This window comes from Aspergillus heteromorphus (assembly GCF_003184545.1).
Source record: "Aspergillus heteromorphus CBS 117.55 chromosome Unknown BO70scaffold_9, whole genome shotgun sequence".
NCBI lineage: Eukaryota > Fungi > Ascomycota > Eurotiomycetes > Eurotiales > Aspergillaceae > Aspergillus > Aspergillus heteromorphus.
In genome coordinates, this window is record NW_020290414.1 from 1,106,257 (window position 1) to 1,116,713 (window position 10,457).

General features: G+C 50.6%; 5 protein-coding genes and 1 non-coding gene across 6 annotated transcripts; 1 reads left to right on the forward strand and 5 right to left on the reverse strand.

Moving 5' to 3' along the window:
- Nucleotides 1-52: 52 nt before the first annotated feature.
- BO70DRAFT_265170 (uncharacterized protein) lies at nt 53-442 on the reverse strand (the record flags this gene model as incomplete). The annotated part of the gene is made up of 1 exon (XM_025538943.1): nt 53-442. A coding segment is annotated over one exon (390 nt), but the record flags the coding sequence as incomplete, so codon positions are not given.
- A 583-nt stretch (nt 443-1,025) lies between these two features.
- Nucleotides 1,026-3,006, forward strand: BO70DRAFT_335288 (putative MFS transporter). Its single transcript, XM_025541052.1, has 4 exons — nt 1,026-1,441; nt 1,493-2,005; nt 2,108-2,249; nt 2,320-3,006. Exons 1-4 carry the CDS (start codon nt 1,044-1,046, stop codon nt 2,710-2,712), a joined length of 1,446 nt encoding a protein of 481 aa, XP_025400437.1. The 5' UTR covers nt 1,026-1,043; the 3' UTR covers nt 2,713-3,006.
- Nucleotides 3,007-3,153: 147 nt separating this feature from the next.
- BO70DRAFT_290147 (3-oxoacid CoA-transferase) lies at nt 3,154-5,305 on the reverse strand (the record flags this gene model as incomplete). Its single annotated transcript, XM_025539336.1, has 9 exons — nt 3,154-3,288; nt 3,346-3,567; nt 3,639-3,756; nt 3,819-3,850; nt 3,902-3,981; nt 4,037-4,338; nt 4,399-4,585; nt 4,659-4,943; nt 5,011-5,305. The coding sequence occupies 9 exons, from the start codon at nt 5,303-5,305 to the stop codon at nt 3,154-3,156; spliced, it is 1,656 nt and encodes a 551-aa protein (XP_025400438.1).
- Nucleotides 5,306-5,544: 239 nt separating this feature from the next.
- On the reverse strand, nt 5,545-8,131 carry BO70DRAFT_370608 (uncharacterized protein; the record flags this gene model as incomplete). The annotated part of the gene is made up of 7 exons (XM_025544750.1): nt 5,545-6,254; nt 6,326-6,399; nt 6,454-6,530; nt 6,595-6,733; nt 6,801-7,325; nt 7,385-7,882; nt 7,938-8,131. 7 exons carry the CDS (start codon nt 8,129-8,131, stop codon nt 5,545-5,547), a joined length of 2,217 nt encoding a protein of 738 aa, XP_025400439.1.
- Nucleotides 8,132-8,509: 378 nt separating this feature from the next.
- On the reverse strand, nt 8,510-8,582 carry BO70DRAFT_t131. The gene has a single exon. It is a non-coding gene; the product is annotated as a tRNA-Lys (tRNA).
- A 325-nt stretch (nt 8,583-8,907) lies between these two features.
- Nucleotides 8,908-10,165, reverse strand: BO70DRAFT_361455 (putative SNF7 family protein Fti1/Did2). The gene is made up of 2 exons (XM_025543048.1): nt 9,858-10,165; nt 8,908-9,732 (listed from the first exon to the last, which is right to left on the reverse strand). The coding sequence occupies exons 1-2, from the start codon at nt 9,900-9,902 to the stop codon at nt 9,148-9,150; spliced, it is 630 nt and encodes a 209-aa protein (XP_025400440.1). The 5' UTR covers nt 9,903-10,165; the 3' UTR covers nt 8,908-9,147.
- Between the last annotated feature and the right edge of the window lie 292 nt (nt 10,166-10,457).

Sequence of the window (10,457 nt, forward strand, 5' to 3'; positions counted from 1 at the left end):
CTCAGGCTAGACTCGGCCAAGACGAGGAGAAGCAAGAAGAAGAGTCCGGCTTACCATCGACGGGCAAGTCTTCGGTCGGATTCCGCATGATCCCCAGCGGCCCTCCATCCTGTGGCGTCAATCTGATCTCGCAACCGATCTGGTCATCTCCGCCACTGATCTCGTTGCTTCCCGTCCAAACGTCGATGTGGTACGCCTCGCTACCGTCCCAGTCCCAGTCACACTGCACGCAGTAATCCTCGTGGCGGAGGTACTTGTGTAGATAAGGGTCGTAGATGATCTCGCAGAGGTCAAACTCCTCCGGCACGGAGGCGAACGTCAGCGGGTCGTCGTAGGTGCCGGTTCCTGCCGCGGTGAGGCCCCGGCCACAGTCATAGGCAATGGCGGACCCCGGGGGGTCATTGTCGGGATATCCGTAGAAAGTGTGGCTGACATCGGGGACGAGAAGGTTTTCTGTTGCGCGGACGGAGGAGACATATTCCCGTAGTGATAAGAGGAGCAGGAGGAGAATCATGACTAGAAATAGCGCAGAGAGTAACGATAGCTGAGAGAGGGAGGGGGGTTTTTTAGGCCTTTCACCCCGCTGGTAGGGAGGAGGAAGGACTTGGGTTAGGAGAGCAGGAGTAGAGAAGGAGGGGGGGGGGGAGAGAGAGAGAGAGAGAGAGAGAGAGAGAGAGAGAGAGTAAGAGAGTACATAATAGGGCTAGAAAAAGAAGTAGTTTAGGGCTTGATACTTCAGTTTGAGTTATACAACCAGCCATGGCATCGTCGATTTCACGAGGATAATCTGATGCCCCTTCGTCCTTGAGTTCCTTCTGCCTCTGTCCCATCGGCATCCATCCATCTGGATATACATCTGTTATGTACATAGTAATACTTGTTTCTCCCGCCAAAAGCAGCTTGGCGCCTGGCGGCCTGAAATACTCGGCCGTCCCAAACATCCGACTGGATCAGGCAATCAACTCCGTCCGACTTTCTCTCTCTTCTTCCTCTTCTTCCTCTTCGTCTCCTCCCCCCCTTCTCTCCTGTCAATTCCTCTCACCATGTCTTCCAACCCTTCCTCGCGAGGAACAGGGCTGCACAGCAAGATCCTCACTGAACTGGGCCTGAGGTCGGTCTGGCAATCCCCGAGGGATGTGAAGTTGCTCTGCGCCCAGCGGTTTGTCCGCCTGTTTGCCTATGGCGGTTCGACCCTCATTCTAGCCTCCTACCTGTCAGCATTGGACATCGCCGACGAACGCATTGGCCTGTTCATGACCTTGACCCTGATCGGGGATGTCGCCATCAGTTTCCTCCTCACACTGTTTGCCGATGCCATGGGTCGCCGGGCGGTTCTGGCCCTGGGTTCAGCCTTAATGGTGGGCAGCGGGCTGGTCTTCGGCACGGTCGGCAATTACTGGATCCTACTGGCCGCCGCCGTTTTTGGCGTCATTAGTCCGAGGTGGGGAGGTAGTACTATGTATACCCTGAGCACTGCGCTGACGTCCACCAGTGGCAATGAAATTGGTCCCTTCCGGGCCGTCGAGGAGTCGACCCTGGCCCATCTCACTCCCCATGAGCGCCTGAGCGATATCTTCGCCTGGTATTCGCTTATCGGCAATGCGGGAACCGCACTGGGGATGATGACTGGCGGGTGGGCGATCAATCTGCTCCAGGTCACCCGGGGATGGGCCTACATTCCCGCTTGTAGGGTCATATTCTTTGCCTATGCCGCCATCGGCGCACTCAAGTTCCTCCTGTCTATCTCCCAGAGTTCGGCAGTCGAGGCCGGGGAAAAAAAGAGGAAGAAGAAGAAGAAGAAGAAGAAGACGGCTTCTCGGCATTCTGGCGAGGGTGAAACACAGCCGCTGCTCGGCGATCAAGCGAGCAACCCGACAAGCGAAAGGCAGGAAACCCAGAAAAAATCCCTCCTCTCTTTCCTGGGCGACGCGGACCTCGTTTCCTTGGTCATACGACTTGCAATCCTGTTCGGCCTGGATTCATTTGCCTCTGGTTTGGCATCGCTGTATGTTTATATCACCCCGGACACGGTGCTCAAATGTGCCAAACCCACAATTATGTCCTAGATTAAAAAAAAGCCCCTGTTAGTAGCTGACATTTATGCCAGGTCGTGGATGACATACTTCTTCAAGGGCAAGTTCTCCCTTTCCGAAGGGACACTCGGTTCGATCTTCTTCACAACCAGCCTCATCTCTGCTGCATCCGTACTCGTCGCCTCATCCATCGCCAAACGCATCGGCAATGTCAAGGTTTGCTTCTTGCCCACTTTCATCCAACCGTCCGCCTTTTCAATCCAGTCGATCTAACCAACCCCAACAGACAATGGTCTTCACCCATCTCCCCTCCGCCGTTTGCCTGGCACTTATCCCTGTTCCCGGGGCTCTCCCACTCGCCCTGACTTTCTTGATCCTGCGTTCCTGCACTCAGACCATGGACGTGGCACCGCGCTCGGCTTTTCTGGCTGCGGCGTTACCGTCTGACCGTCGCACAGCCATCATGGGCTCTATCAACGTCGTCAAGACCTGTACCCAGAGTCTCGGACCCCTTCTGACTGGCGTGTTGGCTGATCGGGGATTATTCGGTCTTTCTTTTACGATTGCGGGTATTTTGAAGGCTACGTATGACCTCGGTATGCTGCTCAGTTTTGCCGGGAAGGAGAAACAGTCGAGGCAACGGACACCGGCTACTCAAGGGGAAGAAGAAACTGCTTAAGCAAGCACGGCGTCTTTGGAATATAATCATCGACCTATAAGGCTTTTAGGAGATCACCATGACCGGAAACCCCTTCAATAAATATATAGCAGGTGATATATATACGACATACATTTTTGATACATCCACCATTGTGGATCCTATATATATATATAGTACAGTTGCTTTTCTCCGCAAACAATCGGACTACGGAGGACTACTACTTAGTTCTGTGCCTCTAGCTCCAAAGAACCCTTGGGGCTGCAGTCTCATCGGCATCTGACACCAAATAGGTCAGGGTTCAAAGCGTCAAGTCACCGGTGCGTGGTTCTGTTTGTTATGTACATGAATGAGCATTTCCTGCATCAGTATGCACTCATTATTTGTTCCACAAGAGCCCTCCGGGTTTGCGTCAGCGGTCCTCATTCGGGTGGCCGATATGTCGAAAAATCGACTGCTCTATTATTCCATAAGCTCCAGGTGTTCCGCAATACTGAATTTCGCCCCAGTTTTACTCTGGACTTCCTCAAGTTCCACATCCGGTGCGAGTTCCGTCAACAGGAGCGTTCCTCTCTTCCGGTCAACCTGGAAAACACACTAGGTTTCACGGTTAGCTTCCCAATACATTGTTCCGGCCTTGACCTAGGCACTCACCAGATCGGTAATAATCGTGCTGACGCAGTTGGCACCGGTCAAAGGAAGGCTACATTCAGTCACAATCTTTGGCGATCCATCCTTCGCCGTGTGGCTTGTGGCCACCACAATCTTGGTCTTCTCGGGGTTGGAGATCAAGTCCATGGCTCCACCCATCCCCTTGAAGACCTTTCCGGGGATCATGTAATTTGCTAGGTCGCCATTCGCGCTCACTTGCAAAGCCTGTGAGTCAATCAGTTAGTATATAAGGTACTCAGCGCGATGTGTTAAACACTAGTAGGTCGTCTACGCACCCCCAATATTGAGACATCTACATGTCCCCCTCTGATCATACCAAATGACTCGCTGCTGTCAAAGGTTGCGGCGCCGGGGACAAGTGTGACGGTCTCTTTGCCGGCATTGATGATATCACTGCGAGGGCCAGTTAGGGGAACGTGCAAGCTGACAGGGCTTTATCGCCGAAGGAGCCTTACGGATCGACCTCATCTTGGGTGGGATAGGGCCCCTTGAATAGCGGTCAGTTCTCTATCTTCCACAAATTCTAAATACGACTCACCATTCCTAGAATTCCATTCTCTGACTGTACCCAAACTTTGACTCCGTCAGGTAAGAATGAGGGGGCGAGCGTTGGAATACCTATGAGTCTGTGAGCATCGAGTGATCCTGTATGTTCAAGTCACTGTGCACATACCAACGCCCAGGTTTACATAGTAGCCTTGTTTGAGCTCCTTGGCAGCTCTTCTAGCAATCCGGTTTCGCATGGCTGTCGCAACATCTCGCGCAGAATTTAACTCACTCTCATCATTCTTAGATCGCAGTTTCTCTATCTCAATGTGTTTTTTGTCGGTTGCCGGGACGATCCTGTCCACAAAAATCCCCGGCAAGTCGACATCATTGGGATCTATCGAGCCGATCGGAACAATATTCTCCGCCTCAACGATGGTAAGCGAAGCTGCTTTGGCCATAATGGGGCCGAACGCCTTTGTGGTGTAGCTGGCATCATGGGGGAGTTAGCATTTCACCCATATGAATGAACGGAATGGAAGAATCTACCGGAAAACGCAGTTCCCTGCCGCGTCTGATTTCCATGCCCGCAGTATTGACACATCTCCATTAATCGCAGTCTCCATCAAGTAAGTTTTACCATTGAAGACCCGGGTCTCACGGCGCTTACCATGCTCAAGCACCTTTCCGGACGCGTCTAGGCGGATGGGGATCTCACCCTCTTGGAGTAACGTATCTGCGGAGGATAGACCAATCAGGCATGGTTACAAAAAGATGGTAATAGCAGAATCATATAATTCCAGACTTACGTGCCCCAGTAGGTGTGAAAAACGCGGGGATTCCCGCGCCTCCGGCCCGTAGCCGCTCCGCCAGGGTGCCTTGAGGACACAGTTCGATAGCAATGTTCCCCATCAGGTACTTCTGCTCAAGGGCTTTATTGTTCCCAAGATAGGAAAGGATCAAACGCTCAACCTGTCCGGCTTGCGTCAAAGTAGAAAGCCCACCCTTCCCGGCAACGCCAGCATTGTTTGAGATGGCTGTCAAGGAGTGCAATTCAGTCGCCCCTCTGCGATGAATCGCTGATATTAGAGTCTCTGCAACATAGTTGTTAGTCCTCGGGCTGCTTTTTCGGATTACTAGAGAGAACAGGGTCTTCTTTACCTGCAACGCCACATAGGCCAAATCCCGAGCTAAGGATAGTTGACCCGCTCTTTAGATCAGCTACCGCTTCATCCGCAGTCTTAAACAACTTGGAAGCAGCACGGTCAATCTTTGGAGCCCGCGGACGTTCCTCGTCTGTAGAGGTCGAGAACCTTGCACGGGCTGGGCGTACAATTCTGCCGCTACCTGCATAAGCTAGAAAAAGGCTTGCGGAAAGGCGTGTTCCTAGGCAAGGCCGCGGCCGAGAAATCGACCTTCGCGACAGGGTAATCACAGATGAGCGAGCCGTTGCCATTTCTCTTGCGAGCTGTGACGAGATTATCGCAGGCCTAAGATGGCACCGACATGGATGTCTAGCAGGAATGCGAAGACTGAGGCTGGCTAATATGCGCGGCGGCCCTCGGCACTCGGGGCTACTTCTGGGCGCCGACGGGTGGAGCCCTCCCTTCGGTCGGGGCCAGAATGCGCTTGATGAGATCACTGTCTGGCATGCCTGCATAGCAGTGACACAAAGTACCCACGCGGCGGGTCCAGTCAGAAATTAATCTCTGGCGCGTTGGCCATGTCAAACCACTCCCAACTCATCATATCTTCTAGTGGCACGTCGGGTACGTTGCTCCCGAAGGCAGTAGTACCTGCTCGGTTGACCGCGTCAATGATTTGGTCATCGGACATGGCGGAAAATCGCAGCGGCTCGGCCCATATAAGAGAGGGCGAAATCGACGATGGCTGTGTCATCGAATTTACGGACCCATGCCCATCTATATCTGGCGGGGGGTTCGGGGTTTCTGTGTTGGCCAGCGTTCGCAATCCATCGAGGTTCCGAGAGTCCGAGCCCACGGGAGCACGTCTGATAAGTTCTCGCAAGAATCTCCCATATAGGACAGATGTCCCGTTTCTGTGACCCGGGGTGCCACCTATCCGTTCAAGGACACTAGCAGCCTCCTCAATAAGGTGGCGGACGCTTGGGGCCAGACTTGATCTGGGATCTGCCGGAGTCACGCTAAGGCTCAGCGCAGAGCATGCAGCAAAGGAGATCATGATAACCGTGTTGTTGGGCATAGACTTCAATCGTGACTCTCCTTGAATAGCAGCTCTTAGGACATTCAGTGCTGAAGAAAGCCCAGCAGCACGAAAGAAGCGCTTGACTTCAAGAGGTGCTGTCGGATGATTGATCACGCCACCGTAGGTGGACAATCTGGTATGCGTTACTAGAATCTCGACATATGGTGGAAGAGAATGTGCTTGGTGTGGATTAGCCTCTTATATGCTGCAAAACACATGGCCAGCCGTGATTGTCACATAAGAGACTTACATTGGCCTTCTCCAATGGCCGGAGCCCACGTCTCGTACCATTGATCATAGAAACTTTCTATCATGGTTTTGATTCTGTAATTCCGTAAGCCATATCTCATCCTCATCGAACATGGAAGACACACGTACGACTGGGCTGCCTCAAACCCGCCATCATTGACCGGGTGACTGTTGCAATTGGCCTTGACCCGTTTAAACAGCCCGTCCTAGTATCATTTGGTCAGATCGCAGTGTCTAGCACCGCTGCTTGTAAGGGCCAGAAGGACTTACTAAATTCCGTCGCAAAACAGCCATCGAATTCATCGGACCATCTCGAAAGTCTGCAAAATCGGAGATATGCCACCTGTCGCAATTTTCAATGAGGGCAGTTGAAGGCACAGTATAACTTCTCCCGCGGGCAAGGCATACGCTGTGGAGCATGTAAGACAGAGGCAAATGTACATCGATAGACTCAACCGCCGAGCAAGATTACCCACCCTCTTTCAAGGACAAATAGCGCTATCCAGGCTCTTTCGCGTCTTCGCAGTAGCCTCCAACCCCATTCAGAGTCTGGCTCTATGTTATCGAATCGGTCCACATGTAGAGCCCTCTTTGAATCTATGCACTCCGCCTTGGCGAGCCTTCTCAGAAGGCCGGTCTCAAAACTTGTGGATGGCGTCACAATTTTGTTTAACGAAAGATCTAGCGCAACAGCTAAAGCCATTGCAATGTAGGAGCATGTATCATCATCTCCCAGGCAACTACCCGGCTCCATCCATGGAACATTTATCATGAAAGCGAGGACAATCTCGACCGATCGGTGGCGTCGCATAATGACGTTTTGGGCCAATGCTTTACAATGTCTGGAGAGCCTCTTTGACAGCGCTGTAGCAGATGGCAGAAACAAAGCAGCAGCAGCCATGATAGAAGTGAAAAGGAATGCGGATTGAGAGCGTACAAACGCTGCTGTGTGAACCAGGGGATCAAGGCCCCATCTAGTATGTGCGAGATATTGATAGAAACTAATGGAAATTGTAAGCCAGATAGCCACAGACCTACTGGGGCTGAACATATGACATACAAAGAAAAAAGGGATTCGGCTTCATTTGAAGTTATAAGTCCAATGTCGATGGGGTCTATGTCTGAGCCAATATCTAGACTCGCCCGAATAGGCACGAAATAAGATTGCGCAACAGATGCATTTGCAAATATGGCGCTACTTTGAATTGCACCCTGGGGCCGAAGCGATGTTGAAGTTGGCCATCTAGCTAGGTCATGCACTTCATTTGGTGATAATTGAAGATCTGAGGCGCGCGCCAGCAATTGCAGAGGGTTCTCCGCATCATCCAGGGACAGATTGTCGCCATTATTATCATGGGGCGAACGGCACCTGTAATGTTGACCCTGGTCCTCGGGGAGGTTATCAAACTCGCTATCTGCTTGTTGTCCCGGAGTGTCATTGAGCAGATCTTGCAAGTCCGAGATAAGCTTTTGAGAGACCTCACTCCCTGCGCTATTCCTAGGCCGCTTAATGGCCTGTTCAATTTGGTGCAGGGCTTTTTCGATACCCTTGCGTTTACTATTAGCCAGGATGTCAGCATGCGTATTGCTACAGCATTGTCAGTAGCGCGTACTTTTTGACGCCTTTCTGCCTGCCGATGTGATGGCGAGGTATGACGCATTCTAAATCAGATTGTTTGCATCTGCCACATAGCGCATCGCTCTGGCTTCGATTGCAGCGGACCTTGCTTTTCCTGCAATTCAGGCAAGCGGCTTGTCGGCCATTTGGTTCCTTGCGAGGGTCCGAAGTACCCGATGAATCATCCATTACTTCTGGTCATGAAGTATATTTATGCCTGTTCAGCGGCTTTCACGGCGGTTATTATTGCTTGATACCAGGGCGTGGGGTATTGGAGCATGGAGACAGCGCGAAGAAGATATATTTTCCAGCCTGCTGTTTGTTGTTGACAGCGAAATGGAAATCCGGAAGAAAGCGGTCGTGCTTCCGAAATGCGGTTCACAGTTCACAGACCAAGGATTCGATCTTAGAGCAACAGATAAAAAACCAAGATAGGAAAAATCAAAGAGTAAGGGTAGCAGGGTTGAGCATACCCTCAACGCTACTGAAATAAATTGAATGGCAGAAGGTCATAGAAAACACAAGATCAGAGACATGGGAAGTGAAAAAGAAAGTCCAAAAACAACAAGCCCAACGCGGGGGTTGAACCCGCAACCTTGAGATTAAGAGTCTCACGCTCTGCCGATTGAGCTAGCCGGGCTTCACTTAGAGCAGCGCAACCAACTTTTTAATTATATAATCCAAACATTTAGTCCGCCATCTTCCCCACCTGCAGCGACAACGCCATGCATGCTGGTGTAGTTCACCCTTCTTCGCAGCAAATGTGCAGGGCTGGATATCAAATCCCTGCATGAGTTTGCCTGTGGAGTATGGAATTTCTCTTAGCCTTCCCAGTGACCCTACTCTGAACACATCAACGGTAAAAGCAACAAATTTCTGAACATCTACAAGCTGCTAACTGAGTACCAACTACTGTTGCAGATAATCTACTTCACTGGATCAATATTCATATAAAACACCAGGACAGGAGTAAAAGTCTACGACGTGGGGAGGGGGGCAAAGACCGCAGTAGAAGGATAAAGGTCACAAGAAACACGAAGAGGTGAGGGCATAACATCGTAAATGCCCAGGGAGTAGCCAGACACAGGGTATTCACTGGGCTGCTTTTGGAGTATAGGCGAACATCAACCAAGCTTTCCCAAAGGAGGATTTATTACTCCAGCAAATCGTCTACAAAGAGGAAGATAAGGCAAATAGGATAGAACTTAGCTGGCAGCTCTAAGAGCTCGCAGCCTAGCACCCAACCCATCCTCGAGTTCAGAATCAGCCTGTTTCTGCTCCTTAACATCCTCTTTAGGGGCAGTATCCTGATCCAGCGCCACCCGCAGGTCAACACCAGCATCATCGGCAAGCTGTTCCATCAAACGATCGACCTCAGTTTCGCCCTCCGCCCCGTATTCCTGCATGGAGACGCCCTGCGCGACATCTTCGATCGCATTGCTAGCGATTTTGAAGTCCTCGGAGCGCGCCAGAAAGTTGTTTGCATGGGAGACCAGGGTCTCAAGGTTCACGCTTCTTGAAGCGGCGTCCAAGCCCCGCGATGCCAGTGCTAGAGTACGAGATGTGTCGCGAGTGCTCTGCGCCGCCTTCAGTTCATTGATGATGACGTCCGCTCGAGCGGCTTCTGCTCTAAGAGTCACCTGTCTCCGTTTCTCACGTACAGCAGACGCCGCATGGATACGAGCAATTTGAAATTCTCGATTTTTCATGGCTTTGTCGGCCTTCGACTTTTCGGATTTGAACGTTGCTTCGGCACGGGCGGCCTCCTTTTTCAATCGATTGGAATGTAGCTGTAGAGCGGAAACAAGGGGGAAGGAGGGAAACCAAGTCAGTCAGTATGCACTTGAGTAGAATAGACGCGCATTGCATGATCATGCCGGGGACACATAAATATGCTAAAGGAAGAATGCCATACCTTGACATTGGTACGAGCTTCAAATATAGGATCCTTCCGAACCATGTCGTCAAGAAATTAGGTATGAAGGGGTGGGGGGGGATTGAAAGATGGGATAGGATTTCAGGACAGGTGCATAAACTGTGGAAATACACCGGGCGTGAATCTGAATCTAGAATGGACAGAAGAAAGCCGAAGGTTGGTTGTTAGGATAGGATAGGCGAGCGGGGAGGCAACAATCATCGCCGCGGGCTTCAAGACTGGAGGGGGACTTTGCGTGGCAACGTCATCCCGAACACCGTATCGGGGCTGCGGAGCACCACGGGGTCCCAATTGCGGCGGCTTCAGAAAAAGTTGCGGGAAGAATCAGAAAGTTAAATATCTTACGGGTAAGATTTCTGACTCTTAATCAGATCTTCACGTGATATAGCTATACAGAAATCAGAATTATAATCTAATTTTTATATAATTATAATATATTAATTACTAAATTCTGACTATAATAGAAAAAGAATATTTTTTTAAAAATAATTTAATATTTATAATATTAATTAATATTATTATTTAGTTATATATTTTTCTTAAATTTTTTAAGCTTTAATATTAGATCTAAAATAATTA